Raw genomic sequence first — 24,084 nt, 5'->3', positions numbered from 1 at the left:
GCTGCAGTTTAAGCCCATTGCTTCTTGTTCTATCCTCAGAGGCGAAGATGAACAAGTTTTCTCCCTCCTCCTTATGACACCCTTTTAGATACCTGAAAACTACTATTATGCCCCCCCCCCCTCCCAGTCTTCTCTTTTCTAAACTAAACAAACCCAATTCTTCCAGCCTTCCTTCACAGGTCATGTTCTCTAGACCTTTAATCATTTTTGTTGCTCTTCTCTGGGCCCTCTCCAATTTCTGTACATCTTTCTTGAAATGCGGTGCCCAGAACTGGACACAATACTCCAACTGAGGCCTAACCAGCGCAGAGCAGAGCTGAAGAATGACTTCTCGTGTCTTGCTCACAACACACCTGTTAATGCACCCCAGAGTCATGTTTACTTTTTTTGCAACAGCATCACACTGCTGACTCATATTCAGCTTGTGGTCCACTATAACCTCTAGATTCCTTTCTGCCTTACTCGTTCCTAGAGAGTCGCGTCCCATTCTGTATGTGTGAAACTGATTGTTCCTTCCTAAGTGGAGCACTTTACATTTGTCTTTATTAAACTTAATTCTGTTTACCTCAGACAATTTCTCCAATTTGTCCAGATCATTTTGAATTATGACCCTATCCTCCAGAACAGTCGCAACCCCTCCCAACTTGGTATCATCTGTAAACTTAATAAGCATACTTTCTATGTTCAATATCTTCATCAACAATTTAGATATTGAAGAGAGCCGGTCCCAAAACAGACCCCTGCAGAATCCCACTAGTCCTTTCCAGCAGGATTGTGAACCATTAATAACTACTCTCTGAGTATGGTTATCCAGCCAGTTATGCACCCACCTTATAGTAGCCCCATCTAAGTTGTATTTGCCTCGTTTATTGATAAGAATATCATGTGAGACCGTATCAAATGTCTTACTAAAGTCTAGGTATACCGCATCTACCGCTTCTCCCTTATCCACAAGACTTGTTATCCTATCAAAGAAAGCTATCAGATTGGTTTGACATGATTTATTCTTTACAAATCCATGTTGGCTGTTCTCTGTCACCTTGCCACCTTCCAAGTGTTTATAGATGATTTCCTTAATTACTTGCTCCATTATCTTTCCTGGCGCAGAAGTTAAACTAACTGGTCTGTAGTTTCCTGGGTTGTTCTTATTTCCCTTTTTATAAATGGGCACTATATTTGCCCTATTTATCGGATAGTTGGCAGGATAATCGACTAGTTGCTTCCTCCCCCTTGCTGCTTCTGTCAGAGGCAGCAAGGGGGGCGGGGCGGAAAGAGTGGTGGGGCGGAAAGAGTGGCACTGCTGTGTGTAGCCTGGGGCCAGACCTCGGGCTCTATGTGGCGCTGCTCCTTTGAAATACCGTGTGTAGCCTGGGGCCAGCTGGGGTGTCCCCAGGCTGCACACAGCATTTCAAAGCAGCAGTACCATGTGGAACCTGGGATCAACTGGGGGACTCCCCTGCTGACCTCAGGCTTTGTGCGGTGCTGCTGCTTTGAAAAGCTGTGTGGAGCCTGAGGCTGGGTTCCCCACAGCGTTTAAAAGTAACAGTGCTGCATGGAGCCCAGGGTCAGTGGGGGAGTCCCCAGCTGACTTCAGGCTCCATATGGTACTGCTGCTTTCAAAGGCTGTGTGCAGCCTGACGCCAAGCTCCCTGCAGCATTTCAAGTTGGCAGCACCTCACGGACCTCAGGGTGAGCGGGGGAGTCCCCAGCTGACCCTGGTCTTCATGTGGCGCTGCCACTTTCAAACACCATAGGGAGCATGGGGCCAGCGGAGGACTGCCCTCCTAGCTCGAGTTCCATACCCTACACCCTGCACAAGCAGAATTTAAGAAATAAATCTTATAAAAAGGAATGTGTTCTGCTTACTTTACATTTAAGCAGTAAACAGACTCATCAAGCAGGAAGGGAAGACAAAGGAAGCTCAGTGAGGTGGGAAAAAAACAGCAGGGAACATCCTTCCATATAGACTCTTTGGTTCCTGGTTCTCTGATGGAAATGTTTTTCAGGAGCGGAATTGAAATTATTAAAAGGCGAGACAAACACCCAAGGGAGCAAGGAAGCATTAGTTGGACTCTGGAGAAGAGGTCATGACCTAAGACATTTGGCTGGTATGACTGCTGAAAGCATGCTGGGAGAAAACTCTACTTCAAATCGAATATTGTGTGTTAGGCTCCAGTAAGTTTTATCTTTATTTTTCTTGAAATGATTTCTGACTTTTATGCCTTATTACTTGTACACACTCAAAATCTCTCTCTTCATAGTCAGTTCACTTGTTTTATTGTTGTATTTAATCCAGGATGTTGAAGCTGAAGTGTATGGGTAACTCCATTTGGTGTAACAAGTTCTGCACATATGATTCGTCTACAGGAATAACTGATTCAGAATATTTGTACTGTCCAGGAAAGGGCTGGGCTCTACAAGATGTATGTTTCTAAGGGAATGTGAGAGTGAGTTTTTGGGGTCACCCTGCAGCATAGCTAGGACTGGAGAGAGCCAAGATGTGGCTGGCAGGCTGCAGCATGTACACAGACATAGCTGAGAGTGACTTTCATGCAGGAAGGTAGAGCAGCAAGGCATTGTGAAGGGCATGCCAGGTTACAGAACAGACGTGACATAGCTACTCATTAGCATGCATTAGCGACAAGGAGTCCTGTGGCACCTTAGAGACTAACAGAGGTATTGGAGCATAAGCATTCATGGGCAAAGATCCACTTAGTCAGATGCATGTAGTGGAAATTTCCAGAAGCAGGTATAAATATGCAGGCCAGAATAAGACTAGAGATAATGAGGTTAATTCAGTCAGGGAGGGTGAAGCCCACTTCTAGCAGCTGATGTGGAAGTGTGAACGCCAAGAGAGGAGAAACTGCTTTTTTACTTGGCTAGCCATTGACAGTCTTTGTTTAATCCTAAACTGATGGTGTCAAATTTGCAGATGAACTATAGCTCAGCAGTTTCTCTTTGAAGTCTGGTCTTGATGTTTTTTTGCTGCAGGGTAGCTACCTTTAAATCTGCTACTGTGTATTCAGGAAGATTGAAGTGATCTCCTACAGGTTTTGTATATTGCCATTCCTAATATCTGATTTGTGTCCATTTATTCTTTTGCGTAGGGTCTGTCCAGTTTGGCCGATGTATATAGCAGAGGGGCATTGCTGGCACATGATGGCGTATATTATATTGGTAGATGTGCAGGTGAATGAGCCAGTGATGGTATGGCTGATCTGGTTATGTTCTGTGGTGGTGTTGCTGGTGTAGATATGAGGGCAGAGTTGGCACCGAGGTTTGTTGCAGGGATTGGTTCCTGAGTTAGTTACTATGGTGTGGTGTATAGTTGCTGGTGAGAATTTGCTCAGGTTGGCGGGTTGTCTGTGGGCGAGGACTGACCTACCTCCCAAGGCCTGTGAAAATGAGGGATCATTGTCCAGGATGGGTTGTAGATCACTGATGATGCATTGGAGAGGTTTTAGCTGAAGACTGTAGATGTTGGCCAGTGGTGTTCTGTTGGTTTCTTTCTTGGGCTTGTCTTGTAGTAGGAGGCTTCTGGGGACATGTCTGGTTCTATTAATCTGTTTCCTCACTTCCTCGTGCAGGTATCGTAGTTTCAAGAATGCTTGGTGAAGATCTTGTAGGTGTTGGTCTCTGTCTGAAGGATTGGAGCAGATGCGGTTGTACCTTAGTGCTTGGATGTAGACAACGGATCGTGTGCATTGTACCCTGGTATCTCTCACCCCTTTTTCCCAGATTTCAGAGGCCATGGGGAAAAAAAGGTTTAATTACACTCAGCAGGTGTAGAATGGTGGTGGTAGAATGTGCTTTTGGTTGACTGAAATCCCACTAGAGTTGGTTACAGACTTGTCTGGACTCCGTTATCATAATTATTTACTTCATTGCTGTCGTTTGCTGTGGTGTGAAGCCTGAGTTGCTGCTGAATTGATCTATGATGGTGTGGGGCCACTGAATCAGTATACTCAGATAGGAAGAGTTAGGGTTGGGGGTGTTAAAAGGGGTTCAGAGCAGTGGGTTAGGGTATGCAGAGAAGGGGTGCAGGAACTGGGCCAGGGAGTGGGGGGGAGGGAGGCTCAGACCTGAGGGTTACGATGTGTGTGGTGGTGAGGAGTACAGGAATTAGGGTGGGGGTTGGAGTGTTGGAGGAGTGCAGGGAGGCAAGAGCCACCCTTTTGGGAGGGCAGAGGGGCTGGAACCCCCCCTCCCAGTCCCTAGCAATTCTGCTTGTTGCTTGCTCTTCCCCTTACATCACTCTCAGGAAGTGAGAGGAAAGCTCACAGCATGGGTCATTCATCCCTCCTTCCCTGCACATGCCAGGAAGGAGAGCAATGCAGGCACGCAGGCTGTGTATTGTCCTCTTGCTCCCTGACAGTGATTGGAGGGGAGAAACGAGCAGCATCAATAGGGATGGAGGGAATTTAGCCCCCCCTTTCCCTCCCTGAATGGTGCTGAAGGGGCAGCTCTGAGTTGGGAAGTCCCAGACAGGGGCGGGGAATGCCCCCCGGCCAGCCCCATTCATCTGCGGCTGCTTAGCATGGTAGCCTGCAGGAGAGCCCTGGGAGCTTGGTTGGGAGCACGCCCCACCTACTCCTGTAGCGGAGCACCCTAGCCAGCTCTTATGGAGAGGTGCACCGGGACACACCACCTTACTTTTACCTCTGCACTCAGGCCACAGAAGTCAGGGATGCTTTGTGTTCCCAAATTATGGACTTGCATGGCCCAGTGGAAGAGGGAGCATAGTTCCTTTCTGCATATGCATGGAGAGAGGGGGAGAGGAAGTTGAGTGGGAGAAAACTGCTTGTTTGCAGGGCGGAGGGGGCGGGGTTTCAGTATTTGGGACAGGATGAGGGGGTTGAAGGCCGTGCAGTACACTTACGAATGTCATGGCCACTTATCAGAGAGGGAGGAGAGGCTGATTCAAAGTGTGGGTTGATGTAAGGAAGTGATTGAAGTATAGATTGATGTAGCTAACTGTAGTGAAGAACAGTATTTGCTTATTAATTCCCAATTGTCTCTGATCATGTTTACCTTTCTTATTTTAAGTACACATTGTATGATGTGATATCAATACACTTTCTTGATAAAATAAATTGCTTTATTTATAAACAAGATGTTGCCAGGCAGGCCAGCTGCCATTACTACACCAACATATCAGTACAACAGAACCATAAAAACAAACAAACAAAATAAGCCATGAACAACTGCAGACAGTGAAACCAGGTAAAAATAGCAACCTCCTACTGTTGCATGCTCCCTAGTACCTTGTGCTGCTTTCTCTTCTTTCCTCATTTCCCATGCACTTGGCTCTGGGGCCAGTGGGTGGAGGCTTCCACAGGGCAGAAGGTCAATATGGAGGACTTCCTGGGTTAAAGTTGTGCTGCCCATCTGTTCATGGAGCCTGATTGCATTGGATGCTCAGCCATGGAATTTTCAAAGTTGTTTCTGGACTGTATCACAGGGTACTGCGTAAGGGACTCAGGCTGTGGTGTGGGTGATGCCACAGCTGCAACTGCTATTTGTGACATCAGATGCTCAAACAGTTACTTTGGCCGAGCTCTGTTTTCCTCCTTTAACCACTCTTCCAGTTCCAGCAATTGTGAAGCAAGTGCCTGCTCCTCTGCTGAAAATATCATGGTGTGTTAAACTGTATTATATTGAAGCTCCAGGGGGAAGCCAAGTTAGTACAGAATAAACTTAAAAAACAAAAACAGAGACGTGGGCTCCCCACGAAAGCTCATGATACCATCTACATGTTTTGTTAGTCTATAAAGTGCTACCAGTCCAGTTTTTGTATTACACTGTTCAGCCATTAGGCGGCACTGTGTGTAAAAATACTTGAAGATAATCTGAGCCATACCTGGCAGAGCATTAAAGGTTCTAATAATGAAATCATCTGTGTATTAGCAAGCTCAGTGATCAGTCCATATGTGGTATAGAGGAACATGACATGATGTCAGGAGTCAGCTGAGAAGAGGTACAAAAGGAACAAAGCAACAAGGATTACAAACAGAAGGAAAAACAGTTGCAGTATACCACCCTTTAGTGTCCTATAGAACTTCAGCTTTCAAACCTTCGGAATAGACAACCTGGAAGCAATATTTTGCAAGATTTCGCATTGCTCCCACGCACTGCAAAGAAACAAGAGATATATAGGTATTCTTTAATTTATGCTATGGGAAAACAGCAGAACATCTCTTTAAATCCTCTTTGACTTTACTGAAGATAGTCACAAAGGTGATGGAGAAACTGGTTATGTTTATTCCATACTTTATGCCTCAGAGAAATGTGTTCATGAAAACGCATGTTTCAACAACAGAATTAAGAACCAGGGGGAAATGTTGAACGTTTTTTTTATAAGAGCTCTGCATACATGAGTTGAAAATTCTGATTTTGGTCATTCAAAACTTGAAAATGTCAGAGACATTGCATTCACAGATAAAAGCCTTTTACAGCAGCTATAACTGAAGAGAGACTTAACCATATCCACCGCTATACAGAGGGCAAAGCGGTCTGAGTTGGTGAGTCAGCAAAACCTAGATCACTTAGACAAATGTAAAAAACCTGAAACTAGCATAGAAATTGTAAACAGAGGCTTGCATGTTAAAAGTCATTATCATAAAGCCACTGAGGCAAGCAGAGAGAACTTCCAGGCTAAGAGAGACAAATTCCAGACACATTCAGACACCCTCCTCTCCCCCCCCCCTCCCAAGGCAGAAGGGGCCAGCCAGCAACCAGCAGGAGGGCCAGTGCCAGCAGCTGGAGTCTATTCTACCCCTGTCCCCTCGCTCATCATCAGCAGTGGTGCGGAAGGTGCACGGCTCCAGGGTGTGCTGGAACAGAATGGAGGTGGAACAAAGGGTGGGGAGAGATGGGGTCTGGGGTCCCCTCTTCTTCCCCTGTCAGCAGTTGCTATTAGCAGCCTACATGTACAATGTAGGAAAAGTCATTCTGAAGGGATGATGTATGTCTACTAGTAGTAGACTTATTACTGCTTAATTTATCAGTTTGTTCCAGAATCTCCTCTATTGATGGCTCAATCTCTGATTGAGCTGAGATTTGATACTGAAAAGAATGGCTGAGTGTAGGATCCTTCTCTTCCTGCAGACCAGTGCAAAGAATTTTTTTAGCTTCTACCCAATGATCTTATCTTCCTCAAATGTTCCTCTACCACCTCCATCCTCTATTCACCACATTGTTTGGCAGTCCTCCTGCTTTTGATGTACAGGCAGTCCCTGGGTTACGTACAAGATAGGGACTGTAGGTTCGTTCTTAAGTTGAATCTGTATGTAAGTCGGAACTGGCGTCCAGATTCAGCCGCTGCTGAAACTGACCGCCAGTTCCGACTTACATACAGAATCAACTTAAGAACCCCAAGCGTCCCCAAGTCAGCTGCTGCTGAAACTGATCAGCGGCTGATTCCAGGAAGCCCAGGGCAGAGGCTTCCTGTAGTCAGCCACTGGTCAGTTTCAGCAGCAGCTGACTTGGGGACGCCTGGGGCAGAGCAGCTGGGGTGCTGCTGGGTTGGTCCAGTAGCGCCGCCGCTGGACCAACCCAGCAGCACCCAAGCTGCTCTGCCCCAGGCGTCCTGATTCAGCCGCTGCTGAAACTGACCAGCAGTGGCTGAATCACGACGCCTGGGGTAGAGCAGCTGGGGTGCTGCCGGGTTGGTCCAGTAGTGCCCAGAGAGGCGCTACGGGACCAACCGGCAGCGCCCCAGCTGCTGTACCACAGGCATCCGGAGCAAAGCCACGGAGCACGGGGGCAGCGGGACAGCCCAGACGCGCCGTGGCTGTTCTGCTGCCCTTGGGCTCCGCGGCTTTGCTCTGCTTTGCTCCCTGTCCCCCTGGTCTGCAGACCAGGGGGACGGGGTGCAAAGCGGCAGAACACACACGCAGCGGGCAGCCCAGACGCGTCTGGGCTGCCCGCTGCGTGTGTGTTCCACCGCTTTGCTCTGCTTTGCTCCCCGTCCCCCTGGTCTACAGACCAGGGGGACGGGGAGCAAAGCAGAGCAAAGCCTCAGAGCACGCGGGCAGTGGACATCCCAAACGCGTCTGGGCTGTCTGCTGCCCGCGTGTTCCGCCGCTTTGCTTCCTCTCCCTGGTCTGCTGGAGACCAGGGAGAAGTCCCCGTTTGTAACTGCGGATCCGACATAAGTCGGATCCGCGTAACTCGGGGACTGCCTGTATTCACTTCTCTACCTGATCAGTTGGCCCTCTTAGGCAATTCTTGATTTAGTCATTTCTGTTTATGGGTTCCAAGACTAGCTGCCACAAGAAATAGTCATTTATGGTGTCTAGAAACCTTATTTCTGCATTCTGTCCTGAGGTGATAGGAAGCCAAGCAATCCAGGGGTAGCTGAAATCGCCATTATTACTGAGTTTTATTATTTTTGTAGTCTTTCTAATCTTCTTGAGCATTTTACAATAACCATCTCCATCCTGGTTCCGTAGTCAGTAGTACTGTATATTCTTAATATTCAAGCATGACATTTTTGCCCATAGAGATTCCATAGTACAGTATGATTAATTTAAGATTTTACTATATTTTAGTCAATGCTGTCTTCCACCTATAGTGCTGATCCCCACCTACTCTTTCTTTTGTATATATTTTGTACCCTGGTATTACAGAGTTCCATTGATTATCCTTATTGCACCAATACGTTGTGATGTCTGTATGCTGCATTTGTCTACCATCATGTGATGTCATGAGTTCCTGCTTGGAAAAGATTCAGCTATCAGCACACAGGATAGGGTCAGAATTTATAAGGGAGTCAAGAAGATGCTGTAACAAAAGACAGAACTATGTAGCACTTTAAAGACTAACAAGATGGTTTATTAGATGATGAGCTTTCATGGGCCAGACCCACTTCCTCAGATCAATTTGTGGAAGAAAATTGGCACAACCATATATACCAAAGTGATAAAATCAAAAAAATGAATGCATGTGAAATTGACATCTCTATCAAGAAGATGCTGTGTTATCTTTCACTTGGCTTAGAATACTCTGACTGCATACAAACACACAGAACTCCACAGTCATCCTGCTTACTCCTCCTCTCCACCAGTACATTTTTGGACAAAAGTTCAAAACCCTATTGACTTTGGGACAGATGATTTTGTACCCTATGTGCTGCATGGACTACATTTCACTGAAATGAACTAGATTTGTAAATAGAAAACATTTCCACTTTCCCCCGTTAACTGTTTCCATGTGATTTGTTACACTTTCATGGGGCTACAGAGCAGTGTATTTATAAGCATGGTAATGTAGAATTTGTTTGTTTGTTTTTTGTTTTTTTTAAAGGAATGCCTTAGCAAAAATCTGTACAATTTCAGTAAAAATTCATTTTCAGACATTGTTACTGTTTGCATTTCTGGGATTGCCATTTTGAATCTCACATGCTGATGGGCGAGCCAAGCCACTGTCGTATAGTTTGTTACTAGCAGATACATGCTGCTAACTGGGGTTCCTTGCATTCATTCATAGAACAGAAATCCCTCCCATTTCTATTTGAATAAACATTAAAATGGAAACAGAAACTTACCAGGCTCTGGGGCTACTTCTGTCTCTTCCATGTCTGCTGCAGGCTCTATGATGGTCTATTTCTCAGGAGGGTATCAAAACCCTCCTCCATTTATGGCTCCAGGATATACTGCAGCAAAGTCTCATCTGGACTAGTTTCAACAACAACACTTTACTGACCTTGATCAGCTCCTGCTGCTGGTTTCCATTTGTTCTTATGCTGGATCTTACCCTCCTAGCTGACCAGGTCACCATGCCTTGCTGTTGGTTCTGTGCTTGGGGCAATATCCAGCACCCAGTCAAACGTCTCATAAAAGAAGTGTAATAGCAGTGAGATGCCTGAGGTTCAGATCTGATTGGTTTTCTTGTACTCAGGCTTGAGCCACTTAATCCATTCTCTGCACTGGTCACTGGTCCAGTATATTTTCAACACTGCCAACTTTTTTTCTATTTGCTGGTGTGCATGCTCATTTCTGGTACTCTTACGTAAAGTCCACTGTTTTGCTGGCCTTTCACCAGTATTTTAGCAATACTTGTGTGCGCTCCTATGACCATGAAGCAGCATGCTTTGCAAAAGACATCTTATGTTTGTTGCATAAACAAGCCTCCGCCTGAGCTCACTAGATTTATATACATAGATTTTCTAAAGCTACACCAAACTGTAAGGTCTAAGGTTTTAAACTGCAACGTATTGTGATGCTTGTCAATCTTTGCAATCTGTGTCACTCTCAAATTTACTGTAAACTGCAACTTTGTAATCTTTGTAACATGCAACCACCTTGCTTATAACTTTCCCTAAGCTGCATTCTCCCCTGAGTGAATAGAACGAGATTGAGTGTGTGAGTGTTTGAAGAAGGCTTGGAACAATGGACCACATGACAATGAGTCATCGCAGTATGGACATGCTCCCTGCTGGATAAAGGGAAGTCTGGGCATGCTCCCTGATGACAAGGTGAATGAGTCACAGGACCCATTCAGACACTATATAAAGAGAAGGAGCACATGTGAGACTCTCTCTTTTTTTTCCTTCCAGCTAATCCTGAGAAGCTCCCCTCCAGTGTCTTTCCTCCTGACCAGCTTCCCCAGCCATGATGAGCAGACAGACCCTCCAGGATCCACATGCCTTGGCTCCTTCTGCAACCTATATGTCTGTGTAAGTGTGTGATTGCCTGAGGGCAGGAATGAATGGGTGTGAATGAATGGAGGGGTGTGTGCTTGCGTGTGTGTGTGTGTGTGTGTGTGTGTGTGTGAGAGAGAGAGAGAGAGAGATGATATATATATCATCTATATCTATATCTATATATATAGCATAAACCTTTGGTGGCTGCTTTCTCCTCTTTAGTTTTACCTAGTGGAAATAAACCCAGACTAGTGTAACCCTGGATGGTCTCCAGTGAGAATATTTTTGGGGTAACAATGTTCACAACACAGAAGAGTTTCTGATGGTTTGTTTGTTGCTCAGCAGTCCAAAGACAATGGAATGGTTAATGCTAACTCATGGAGTTTCTGTACTACCCCAAGAGGGTTTGTTTCTATGGAACTGTCTGAGAATACTTGAGATAGAGAGGGCAAAGGAAGTTGACAAAGCAGAATATTCTTGGCAAATTCCTGGGACCTGTGTCAGAGAGAGATGGCATCCGCACTGCAAAATAATAGGACTCTAACCCAGGGTCCAAAGATTATTTGGCTCAAACCTGCCTCCCCCACAGAGTTCTAAGGCCTTAATTATGAGCCAGAGAGATTTGTGTGTAGGTGGAAGAGGGGCGTGGTTTCAAGTGTGAGTCTGGGCTCTCACTGCAGTGTAGACACAAACATCTGTATGTGCTTCCATTTCTCCTTCTCTCCTTACCTTCACTCAAATTGTTTGTTTCTGTCTGCAAGGTAAGTCATTCAGGATTCAGCATTGTCAAACTGTATTGGAAAGATGGTTAGAGCTGACATGTTAGGTTGGAAGGTGTTAATGTTAATGGTTGCCATCAACAAATTCTTTGAACAATAGCCAATTACAGACATGGTTTAAGTTGTTGGCTCTGCAAACTAGATGCAAAGAGCTCCATGTGTCCCCTAGTTCCCTCTTCTTGTTTTCTGATTTGGTGAAAATCAGTAGGATTTTGTCCATTCATTGCTATTTCCCTGAAAGTTTGGAATTGTTTTGAAGCTCTGCCAAACCTATTGTGTTACAGACCGAGAGGCAGAAATAGAGAAATGCTGTTGAGAATAAAACTTATCTTTTGCTTGTCAAAAAAGAAAAGTAATGTCTCCAAGTGTAATTCATGTTGAACAGCAGATATCCAGTTTGGAAAAATGAAGATCTGAAATCACCTGTTCTAGTTGTGCTTTAGTTAAGAAAATGTCCATAAAAATACTGGTTACCTAGAAGGTTAGAGAATGTACGTTAATTGCAGAGTAGTTGCATGCTGTCTTTAGGCATGTTTGATCATGGTTAATAAGCGTGTTTTATTGGGAAGAGATTGGAATAAGGAAAGTATTCTTGCTCCACACACTACCAATAGGGTACTTTTGAAACTTACAAATAGGCGCTGCAACGATATTCTCTTATGATGCCAATATACCAGGTCTGCCAATTTCACTTTTCAATCTGGTAAAAGTATTTTTTTCCCAATTTCTCATACATAAAAAAATTGTAGCCAGGTGAGTAAAAGGCTGAAAATTGGTATATTTTTGAATGAAGGAGTGATGATTAAATTAAAAATATGTTTTTATTTGGTCTCTTTGAGTGACATACAGGCAGTCTCCGGGTTACGTACAAGATAGGGACTGTAGGTTTGTTCTTAAGTTGAATTTGTATGTAAGTCGGAACTGGCGTCCAGATTCAGCCGCTGCTGAAACTGATCAGTTTCAACAGCGGCTGAATCTGGATGCTAGTTCTGACTTACATACAGATTCAACTTAAGAACCCCAGGCATCCCCAAGTCAGCTGCTGCTGAAACTGATCAGCGGCTGATTCCAGGAAGCCCGGGGCAGGGGCTTCCTGTAGTCAGCCACTGGTCAGTTTCAGCAGCGGCTGACTTGGGGATGCCTGGGGCAGAGCAGCGGGGGTGCTGCTGGGTTGGTCCAGTAGCGCCGCCGCTCCTCGGCGCTACTGGACCAACCCAGCAGCACCCAAGCTGCTCTGCCCCAGGCGTCCTGATTCAGCTGCTGCTGAAACTGACCAGCAGTGGCTGAATCAGGACGCCTGGGGCAGAGCAGCTAGGGTGCTGCCGGGTTGGTCCAGTAGCGCCCAGAGCGGCGCTACAGGACCAACCGGCAGCGCCCCACAGGCTGTACCACAGGCGTCTGGAGCAAAGCCGCAGAGCACGGGGGCAGCGGGACAGCCCAGACGCGCCGTGGCTGTCCTGCTGCCCTCAGGCTCCGCGGCTTTGCTCTGCTTTGCACGTCTGGGCTGTCTGCTGCCCGCGTGTTCTGTCGCTTTGCTCCCCGTCCTTCTGGTCTGCAGACCAGGGGGATGGGGAGCAAAGCAGAGCAAAGCGGCTGAACACGCGGGCAGCGGACAGCCCAGACGTGCATGCGGGCTGTCCGCTGCCCGCGTGCTCCGCCGCTTTGCTTCCTCTCTCTGGTCTGCTGGAGACCAGGGAGAGGGCCCCGTTCGTAACTGCGGATCCGACATAAGTCGGATCCGCGTAACTCGGGGACTGCCTGTAATTACTAAATAATGTTGCCATATTTAAAAGTCAGAGATGCCTGAAGGAGATTGAGTGTACCAATCGTGTCATCCTCCTAAAAGGCAAGGCCTTGTTAGAGTTTGTGTGTATTTATAAAAATATGAGAGAAACATTTTCTTGTTAAGAGCATATACACTAACTCACAGTTTGTATAATTTTATTTCCTGATGTGTCGGACAAGTGAGCTTCTAATTCTGCTACAGTTTCAGTTTCTGGATAATGAAATGCTGATAAATTTAGGATTGAGCCCCATGCATAGCACACTGGAGAACTCTAGTCTGAAAGTAACAAAGGTATGCATGACAACTGAAAGTTCTTCATCTGAAAGAAACAATTGCACCTCCTGGCTTTCAAGAAATGGTGAGAAATCTCATGGGACTGTATCTTTTCTCCGCTCTCCAAGTAGCAATTGGGAATCCAATCAGACTTCTGCTCACTTGACTCTCCTTAATGAGAGGAATCGGTAATATCTTTGCTATTTCTTACAGTTTTTAACCCCAGCAATTATCACCTCTCTTTTTGTGGACTGAATCAAAGACATCTTTCATTTATGTTGATATTGGATGCCTAACTTTAGGCACTGAAGTTTTGACCTGTAACCTTACTAAAAAGAAGGTGCATGTTGAAAATCATATAAATGTTCTTTATTCAATATCTGTTCTGTTATAAACAATTGCTTTTATAACTATAGAGACATATGCTGACTTCTAATCTTATGCCATATGTGAGAAAGCAAAATCCCTACATGCAAATTTAAGTTTCATTCTGTTACACAAGAATAATTCTGTTTTAGCTATTACACAAGCTAAATATCACAAAGGGCTGTAATTCACTACAGAAGTGGAGGTATCTTTTTTGTGATTTAAATTTGTCTAAATTCGGGGATTTGAAAACTCAGTGGAAATTAATTTACAGTGACTATTTCTCACAACAAGCAAATAGTATTTTTCTCCAGCAAAGGCTGGCCAGCAGTGTGAAAATAATTATAATTGAATATGTGGCCAGCTTTTTATGTGCTAAAATAAGCAGGTGCTAAAATAAACAGTTCTAATGTAAACACTATGTCTGCAGTAAGTTTATTTACTCTTAACAGTTAAGATAGACTGGGAAAGAGCAAGTAATTTTATTGCTTTATCAACAAACAATAAGAACATACATCTGCTTTAAAATTGCACTATTTCTTTTCTAGTGCCCAGGCAGATTTGCTCTGTGCCTAATCAGTTATCAGATCTTGTCTGCCATTGATAATAGGTGCAGTGTATATTTTGAGGGTAAGCATTACACTGGTGCAGGACAGATTTGTCTCAGTCAAACAGATGTCAACTTAAGGAGCTCCATTTTACAGCTGGCAAATGGGAACTGAAGGAGTTCCCCTCTCTTTATGGTTTTTATATCCTTGACTAATAGAGGATGAAACTTGATATGTTTATTCTAATTTTAAAATGAAAGTATGGAAAACATTTTCTTTATCTCTAGAGAGCTCATGAATGAATAAAAAGAGAGAATATATACACATGCAAAAGGACACAAATCAGAAGAGAGAATTTTCATTTTGCAGTCCATCTATGTGCAATTTAGTATGGCCCTGTTCATAAGAGAGCTGAGGGAGAAGACCTCATACATGGCTGGGAAGTTGCACCATGTGCACATTGAGGTACAGGCATTGGAACATCCCATTCTTGTTACCCTGTATTTAATGTCTGCATATTTTCCCAGGCGAGAGAGATTACATATATCTAAATAAAAGGAAAGCAGGGTCTTTGGCCATACGCATGATAACTTTGCAGGGGGATGGCACGAGAAAAATCATTGAGAAATGGCATGAGAAAAACACTGGTGGACATTGTTGTGTTTGTCGTCCCTATTAAAAATGGTGTGTTTTTAGTAGGCTTTGCCAGATGTCTGGTTTTGAACTGGACAGTCCAGCATTTAAGCTGTCTGTTTGGGAAACAAATTGAGAAAATATAAATCATAAAAATATAAATGTCCGGTATTTTCTAAATAAGATGTAATGTAGATTGTGATGTCATGTCAAGTGTGTCTGGTATTTTTGTGGAAGCCATCTGGCAACCCTAGTTTTTAGTGCAGGATAATGAACATACATTGGCTATCCTGCTGTAAAATCCTAATGGAAGATTTACTGTGAGGTAGAAAGGTGAGGCCAGGCCTTATACCCCTTTTGACATCTCCTAATTTATCTTGGATTAGACCAATCAGGACTATGCAATGACTAACTCTATGGCAGACATTACTTCACTGTAATGGGCAGAATGGAATTAAGCTGCTCCTTTTGTAAATAATTACTTCTGCATCACTCAGCCTGATGAGTGACTGGCTGGTTTTGAGTTGCCATGCTACCTCTAGTACACACTCAAGCATTTTAGATGTAAACAGCAAGGCAAATGTCCATGCCTTGAACCTCCAGAATGGCATCTGAATGACTGGTGTGGTTGAGGATGCTGCATACCTACTGAATGGCTGCTCCTCTTGTGGTGGTCTATCAGAAGGATTTTATAGACTGTAGACGGCTGACCCAGAGGCTATTGAATGGCTTAGATGTGACATACCTACTAAAGCCTTTTTGATATGCACTTTGACATTTTTATTTTTGACTTACACAATAAAAAGTAGGAAGATAAAGTAAACTTATATTTCCAAATTTTCTTCTACTTCTTATCGTACCACTTATGCATTCACTAAAAATAATTCCTAAGGTTAAAGCTACAGTGCCTTGTCTCCACTACAGCACAATAGCTAATATTCTTTTATCTCACTGTGGGGGAAAAAACACCCCAAAAAACAAAAACCTTCACCTTTTTGCAGTAAAAGAAAAGCCATAAGCTTACAGTTAGTTCACTTGAGCAGAAATATGTGCAGGACGGTTCCTTACTATATGCCCATTATGAAATGCAGTGCTTCTATAGCCAGAAAAGATCCATTTGCTTATAAAATTATCCAGTTCTCTTGAAATCTTTTCAATATGTTTTTGAATATAAAAAGAACATTTAAACTACCATACATGAATTTCCAACATATGTAATGGTCTCGCAGTAAATGTGTTTGTAGGCTGAAATATAGATAATTCTGTTCTATTGGTACTATGGTCTTATGGTGAATTTACCATGAGAAGATAACTCTAATTGGAAACCTCAATGTAAGTTTTAAATATTACCTCACTCGTATCTAAATATAATGCCTGTGTACTAGTAGTATAATTCATAGAGGTAATACCAAAATGCTTTACAGAGAGAGTCAAACTGAAGTGGAAGGAAGGATTTAAATTACATTCTTCCTACATATTAAATAACTGAAATATATGGACCAAATAAACCAACTAGAGATCAGAATCTGACCCTTAAAAAAGGGAAGTGACTCAGTGAGCCAGCACAGATTTCTTTGTTTTTGTTTGGTCTTGTAAAGACCCTCAACTGTGCTGTGAGAAATCAATATAAGAGAAGACAAAGAGGAAATCAAATATGCAGAAGAATAGGTGGAGATGAAGTCAGATGTTGAGTGGAATGAAATGCAGGCAGTGTCTGGAAACTTGGAAGTTAATTGATTAATTTTTGTTAAAACGTGCTGGTCCCATTCAGATCAATTGAAAAGACATCTTTAAACTGACTGTTAGAGAGGGACACTAAAGCTATGGCTAATCTGTATTTGCCTGTTCAATTTTATAACCTGGTTTAAATTCAATTGTAGCCACATTTAGCTCTAACAAAATTAATGGCCAGTCTGGATGCGTTGGGGCAATGTTAAAAATCTAGTATTGAGATTAGATATTGCCCCAGACTAAAACATGATTGTTCTAACATGTTGTGCCCCTATCCACAGTGGCCAACTAAATCATAGTACGTGCCCATATGACATTAAAGATAGGGAGTTCCTGATCACAGCTGCTGGAGATGCATGGTATTATTACAATAAATTTAGTAAAAAAGGTGGTTCTTCGAGTAGTGTCCCCTTGGGTGCTCCACGACAGGTGTCGGGCTCGTCCCGGCACCGCAATCCAGAGAGTTTTAGCCAGCAGTAGCCCCTGGTGGACTGCGCATGCACAGAAGCCGTCTCTCTGCATTCGCGCTCTTTCTGAGCATCGCAGTCTAACGCCAGTTCTTCCTAACTGTCCACGGCTGCAGACGGAGTTGGAACGTGCTCCTCATCAACCAGAGGAGAATTTAGATCAAAGTTACTCATTACTTGTTACTTCCCAGTTAGCCCCCCACCTTTTATAGTATAGTTAGTTATCACCGTTCATTAATTAGTTAGTTCACCAAAAAAAAAAAAAAAAAAAGCTATTCTTGTTCGATCCCTCAGGCCCTTTGTTCGGCCTGCCGGGATTTTTTTCCTCCATCTCCTGCTAAGGCACTTATTCCAACATGCCTGCGGGGTTTAAAAGATGTGCCTCCTGTGGTGACGCGATGCTGGCCTCGGACGGACACTTCGCTGCTTGGAAGAGGGGCATATCCCACAGAAATGCGGTCATTGCTCTAAATTGACCGCCAGGGCCAAACGCGACAGGGAGAAGCGTCTGAAGATGCTCCTTTTTAACACAGCACTTCAGCCCTCGTCCGCGGCCCAGCATCCAGAGGCTCCACAGTCACGGAAGGCCCGTGAAGGCAGAACCTCCACTACATCTAGGAGTGTGAGTACCGGGGACGCACTGGGCTCTTCAGCATTCCCACCTGCCCGTGGCAAATCGCCCAAGGGCCGTAGCACGTCGGAACCTAGCCCCGTGCTTTCCTCGGCACCGTCCTGTACGGCACCGCGGTCCAAGTCCGTACTGGCGGCAACAGCACCGAGCACTTGGACGGCACCGCAACTATCGGCACCGTCCGTATCCGCACTGGAGGGTGCTTCACAGTGCCATGCCCAACCATCTGGGGCTGCCTCTAAGCTGGTGCTGAGGCACGAGTCGACGCCAAGACCGGAGTCGACGCCGACACAGGTGTTGTCTGCTCCGACATCGGTACGGAGACGTGCATCGGGAACGGAGATGACTACGGCACCGAGACAGCCGGCACTGAGGGAGACAGCGGCACAGCTGGAGAAACCGGCACCAAGGCATAAGCCTAAGATGAAGCCAAAGACGGTGCCAAGAGAGGATACACTGCCGCCCTCACTGCACCGTGCATTACCGCGCAGCACAGAGTCCTGTCAGTTGCAGTCGGCACTGACCAAGGCACCGGCTACCCAACCTGCACCAGAGACACAGCCATCTAGTCCCTCACCCCAGGGCACGGCATCACCTTCATTGGCCTCAGCACCTGTGTCACCATCTGAGTCCGCCTCCATCATATCAATGCCTTGTAGCCCAGTGGTCACTGCTCCTTCTTCAGTGACTGGAGTACTTACAAAGGCTCAAAGGAAGAGGCGCCACTTACGTTCACCGTCCCCCAGTCCTACTAGGACTGTGTTCTCACCGGGACCCTCACCTCCTCCTCGATATGACCGACGGCATCATTATGAATGCTCACCGTCACCGCAGTAGTGGAGATCTCTGAGACGCTCTCCGTCACCTTTGCGTCATCATCGGCACTACTATTCCAGATCTCCATTGTGATATTCTGTGAGGTCACGGTCCCTGGTGTCACCTGCTCGTGCATATCACTATCAGCAAGGCAGTTACTCACCTGCATATTCTCACCATGGCCATCACCGTCGGTCAGATCATGCGCATTACCATGACTGTTCACACTCGCCTTCTTGGAGTCACCGTCAATCGTACTCGCCTCAGCCACCAACTCATGACACCATCCCTCTGGCACAACTGCTTCCAACACCCACAGGCGATGATAGAGCCTCTGGACAAGCCAACATCCCTCCTTCTCCCTCCGGGGATACACAACCCATTGCCTCTCCAGCGGACATCTCATCCTCGTCACCAGATGAAGCGGTCTTCAATCATGAGTCTTCACCCATAGATGATTACAGGCAATTCCAGGAGCTGTTTAAAAGGGTTGCCCACTCACAAAACCTGCACGCTCCCGAGGCACCTTGAAAACAGCATGCTCTCTTACGGAATTTACAACAATCCAATAGGGCGAAATTGGCCCTTACTTTCTACGAGGAGATTCTAGAGATTTCTAACAATATCTGGCCGACGCCTGTGTCTGTAACACCAACACATAAGCGTACAGACAAAAAGTATTTTGTGGACGCCAAAAATGCAGAGTTCCTTTTTACCCATCCTCCTCCCAATTCTATTGTCGTTGACGCAGCTCAACAAAAGTCGAAGATGTCCCAATCTAAGAATACACCATCCAAAAAGGACGCAAAACGTTTGGATTTGTTCAGGAGAAAGGTTTATATGTCAGCGACAGCAACTCTTAGGATGGCAAACTATTCCGCTCAATTGGTCAACCATGATTTCGATAATTATGCAAAGCTGGTTCCGCTAATGCAGCACTTCCCAGATTCTAAGAAGGAGATACTCGAGGCAGTGGTGCAGGAGGGCTACAAGGCGGCCCGAACAGCTCTTCAAATCTCACTTGACAGCGCCAACTCGGCATCCCGTACGACAGCTACAGCGGTTGTAATGCGGCGCACTTCTTGGTTGCACCTCACCTCTGTCCCCAAGGATTTACAACCAAAAGTGGAAGATCTACCCTTCGACCGCTCTTCTCTGTTCGCTCAGAATACCAGCCAGGTCTTCCCCTCTGGTAAAGACTCCCGAACGACATTAAGAACACTCAGGATGTATACACCGCCCTTCAGGCATAAAAGAGCTTGGCCCTACAATAGGCAGAGACCCCAATCCTACACCGCTCAACGGTTCAGGCCTTTCGACCAACAGAAGCAGAGGCAGCAGCCACAAAGGCGGCGTCAACAGCCTGTCAAGACGCAAACTCAGCATCAACTTCGTCAGCAGGTTTGACGTCCCCATTGAGGGACTGTGCACCATTCCCCTTTCAGAGGCTATCCCCCAAATAACTGAACTGTTCGATCACCGGTTGAGACCCTTTCGCCGTCGTTGGTTTGCTATCACCACAGATCGATGGGTCAGAGATCATAACATCCGGACTCTCTATTCCCTTCACCACTCTTCCCCCTTCAAACATCCCTTCCCCGTCCCTTTTCAGGGACCTCTCTCACGATCTCCTGTTGTGACAGGAGGTCATGCGACTACTTGCCATCAGAGCAGTGGAAGCAGTCCCACATCAGTTCAGAGGCAGAGGCTTCTCTTCCTGGTACTTCGTCACGCAGAAGAAGTCCGGCAGGTGGAGACCGATCCTCAATCTTCGAGAACTCAACCATCACCTGAGAAAACAAAGGTTCAAGATGGTTACCCTAGCCTCTATCATTCCGACTCTTACCAAAGGGGATTGGTTCGCGTCTCTCGATCTTCAGGACACCTACTTTCACATTACCATCCACCCGGCACACAGGAGATTTTCCGATTCACACTCAGCAATGATCATTACCAGTACACCGTGCTACCTTTCAGCGGCCCCAAGGGTGTTTTCAAATATCCTAATGGTCGTAGCCACTCACCTCAGACGTTCGGGGATCATGATTTTTCCGTACCTCGACAACTGCCTCATAAAAGCTTACTCAGCAGTCGAGGCACAGAGAGCGGTAGCTATGGTCAGAAACACATTTGAGGCCCTCAGCCTCATTATCAACCTGCCAATATCCTCTCTCGTGCCTCCTCGTACGATCGATTTCATAGGGGCGAGGCTGGATTCCACCACCGCCATTGCCTACCTACCGGTCAACAGGTCTCAAACCATTCAGGATCTTGCGAATGTCCTACTCACCGCTCCCGCGGTCTCCATATTTATCTGCCTCCAGCTGCTAGGTCATATGGCAGCGTCAACTTACGTTATTCCACATGCTCGCCTTCACATGAGATGCCTACAACATTGGCTTCTTCAAGTCTACAATCCATTCACTGGCGATAGGCGCAGTCTTATTCCTATCTCTATCCGGGTGAAAGACTCCCTTGCATGGTGGCTCAATCCGAACAACACTTTAGCGGGAGTCCTCTTCCATGTCGAGCCCCATCCTTCCAGGTTACTATGGATGCTTCCCTTATTGGCTGGGGAGCGCATATGCAACATCATCAAGTATAGGGCCTGTGGTCACCACACGAATCCCTGCTTCATATAAATTTTCTCAAGCTCTGTGCAGTTTACAATGCCTGTCGCCATTTCGCCCAACACCTTCGTGGTACGACTGTGCAGATCCTAACAGACAACATGTGCACAGTCTACTACACAAATCGACAGGGCGGTGCCAGATCCAGCTCCCTGTGAGCGGAGGCCATACGACTATGGAATTGGGCAATTTGGAATGGCATTACATTTATGGCTGCTTACCTCCACGGCAAGAGCAATACCATTCCGGACGCTCTGAGCAGGACCTTTCATCAGCAGCATGAATGGGAGCTCCTCGACAATGTAGTGCGCGACATCTTTCGGTCTTGGGGATACCCAGACTTAGATCTGTTTGCCACCCGACGCAACAAGAGGTGCCGCCTATATTGTTCAAGGACTGGAATGGGATTCGGTTCGAAAGGCGATGCCTTCCTTCTTGATTGGGGAACGTATCGACTACTATACTCCTTCCAACCTTTTCACCTCATACCGAGGGTAATACAGAAGATATCGGTGGATGCCGCAATGGTAATACTCATAGCACCGTTTTGGCCTCGCCAGACCTGGTTACCACAACTCATAAGGATGTCGTAGTCTTAACCCAAATTACTACCACACATACACAACTTACTTTCCCAGCAATACGGCAGTCTACTCCACCCAAGCATCGACCGTCTCCACCTCACAGCGTGGCTCCTCAGTGGCTGCAGGGCTCAGAGTTAGACTGCTCACAAACGGTTAGGGACATCCTGATACAAAGCAGACGACAAATGACCCAAAGGTCTTATCATTATAAATGGTGCTGCTTCCAAAACTGGTGCCATTCACGTGGCATGGACCCGTTGTGTGTATCTATCTAACACATATTGGACTACCACCTCCATCTACATTCACAGAAGTTGGCAGTCGCTTCACTAAAAGTACACCTGGATGCAATCTCAGCTTTTCACCCATATATTGATGGTGTTTCAGTGTTCTTTATCCTCCGCTCAAGGCTATTCCGGAGCCATGGGACCTAACACTGGTCCTTGATACACGTACCTGTCCACTGTTCGAACCCTTAGCAACCTGCGACCTACAGACTCTGACTATGAAAGTTGCATTCCTTTTAGCCATCACCTCTGCTCGAAGAGTCAGCGAGCTGGCAGCCTTGTCAGCTGACCCTCCGTACACGCTGTTCACACACCAAAGGGTAACACTACAATGTCACCCATCGTTTCTTCCAAAGGTCAATTCATCGTTTCATGTCAATGAGCCAATAATTCTCCATATGTTTTACCCTAAGCCGCATTCCACCCAGGAGCATGCGCGCCTGCGCACTTTGGACGGTAGGAGAACCTTGGCTTTCTATATAGACAGGACGCGTCAATTCCTCAAATCAAGACAACTTTTTTTGTCCCTTGCAACTCGTTCCAAAGGTCAACAACTCTCATCTCAGCGTATTTCATCGCATATTGTAAATTGCATCACCCGCTGTTATACACTCCGTAACAAACCATTGCCCTCTAAACCTAAAGCGCACTCTACCAGAGCCATGGCCATCACCATGGCTTTCTTAAGAGACGTTTCCATCCAGGACATTTGCCGTGTGGTAACCTGGTCGTCCGCATCGACGTTCACCAGACACTATGCGCTGGAACATTTTGTTTCAGCAGATGCAGCGGTGGTTCAGGCAGTCCTATCCTCTGTGCATGCTTAATTCCGTAGCACAGTACTGTTTTGGGCTACTGCTTCACACTCACCTGTAGTGGAGCACCCACAGGGGCACTATTCGAAGAAGAAGAAATTGTTACTCTCCCTGTGCAGTAACATCTGTTCTTTGGGATGTGTCCCCCCGTGGGTGCTCCACTATCCGCCCTCCTCCCTGCTTCGGAACTCTCACCTTTGTGTTTTTCAGACGTTCCGGCTAGGAGGAACTGGCATTAGACTGCGATACGCAGAAAGAGCGCAAATGCCGAGAGACGGCTTCTGTGCATGCGCAGTCCACCGGGGGCTACTGCTGGCTAAAACTCTCCAGATTGCGGCACCGGGACGAGCCCGACACCTGTAGTGGAGCACCCACGGGGGAACACATCTCGAAGAACAGATGTTACTGCACAGGGTGAGTAACAATTTCTTTTAGTCCTTAAAATGCTATGCAGCATTAATTAAAGGAGAATGATTAATTAACGGAACATTAATTAAAGGAGAAACTCCCAAGGGAACTGTAATGGCAGAAGGAAATGACCATGGTTATAGTTATAATATGGCAAAGAAACTGAAATTAAAGTGCACCGCTAGTAAAAAGGAACAATTCTGTGTCCTCCGTTGCTGAATTGCAACTCAGAGTATTATTTTTCCAAGTTTCCCAAATCTGAGGATCAGCAAGCACTTTTGCAATTAAATTAAAGGCTTTCTCAGATGAGCCTTACATGAGAGCAAGAACCAATAATTTGATCTTGAAAAGATTTGTACTTTACAGAGAAATTCTTTGGGAAGCCCTCTCATTGCTCTTATTATAGAGCCTTGAGTTCTTTGAAGACTCTTAAAATTACATAAAATGTGTATCTGGTGTAACTGTGTGAGTCTTGCATTGAACATGAGGACTTGTGACTTCCAAAAGAAAAGGGAATATTTTCCTTGCCTGTCCTACTACTTCAGTACAGGGATTCTAGATTAGGTTTCATAGTCACAGAGATTTGAGATGATTGTTTTCCATGATGTATCTTTTAAAAATTGAGCATAGTGTTTCTCAAAAGATGGCAGATTGACCCCCCCCCCCCAAAATTTCCACATAAGGA

General features: G+C 45.7%; 1 protein-coding gene across 1 annotated transcript in view; it reads left to right on the top strand.

Annotated features, from left to right (window-relative positions):
• Positions 1-24,084, top strand: part of JADE1 (jade family PHD finger 1) — a 274,830-nt gene that overhangs the window by 137,261 nt on the left and 113,485 nt on the right. Inside the window, exons 4-5 of the mRNA XM_075929965.1 lie at positions 2,007-2,175; positions 10,559-10,678. Coding sequence (XP_075786080.1) covers positions 10,645-10,678 — 34 coding nt within the window. The 5' untranslated portion in view covers positions 2,007-2,175; positions 10,559-10,644. The remainder of the gene's footprint in view (positions 1-2,006; positions 2,176-10,558; positions 10,679-24,084) is intronic.

The sequence above is a fragment of the Pelodiscus sinensis genome, chromosome 5 (assembly GCF_049634645.1).
Source record: "Pelodiscus sinensis isolate JC-2024 chromosome 5, ASM4963464v1, whole genome shotgun sequence".
Lineage (NCBI taxonomy): Eukaryota > Metazoa > Chordata > Testudines > Trionychidae > Pelodiscus > Pelodiscus sinensis.
This window is presented reverse-complemented; position numbering and strand designations above follow the sequence as displayed.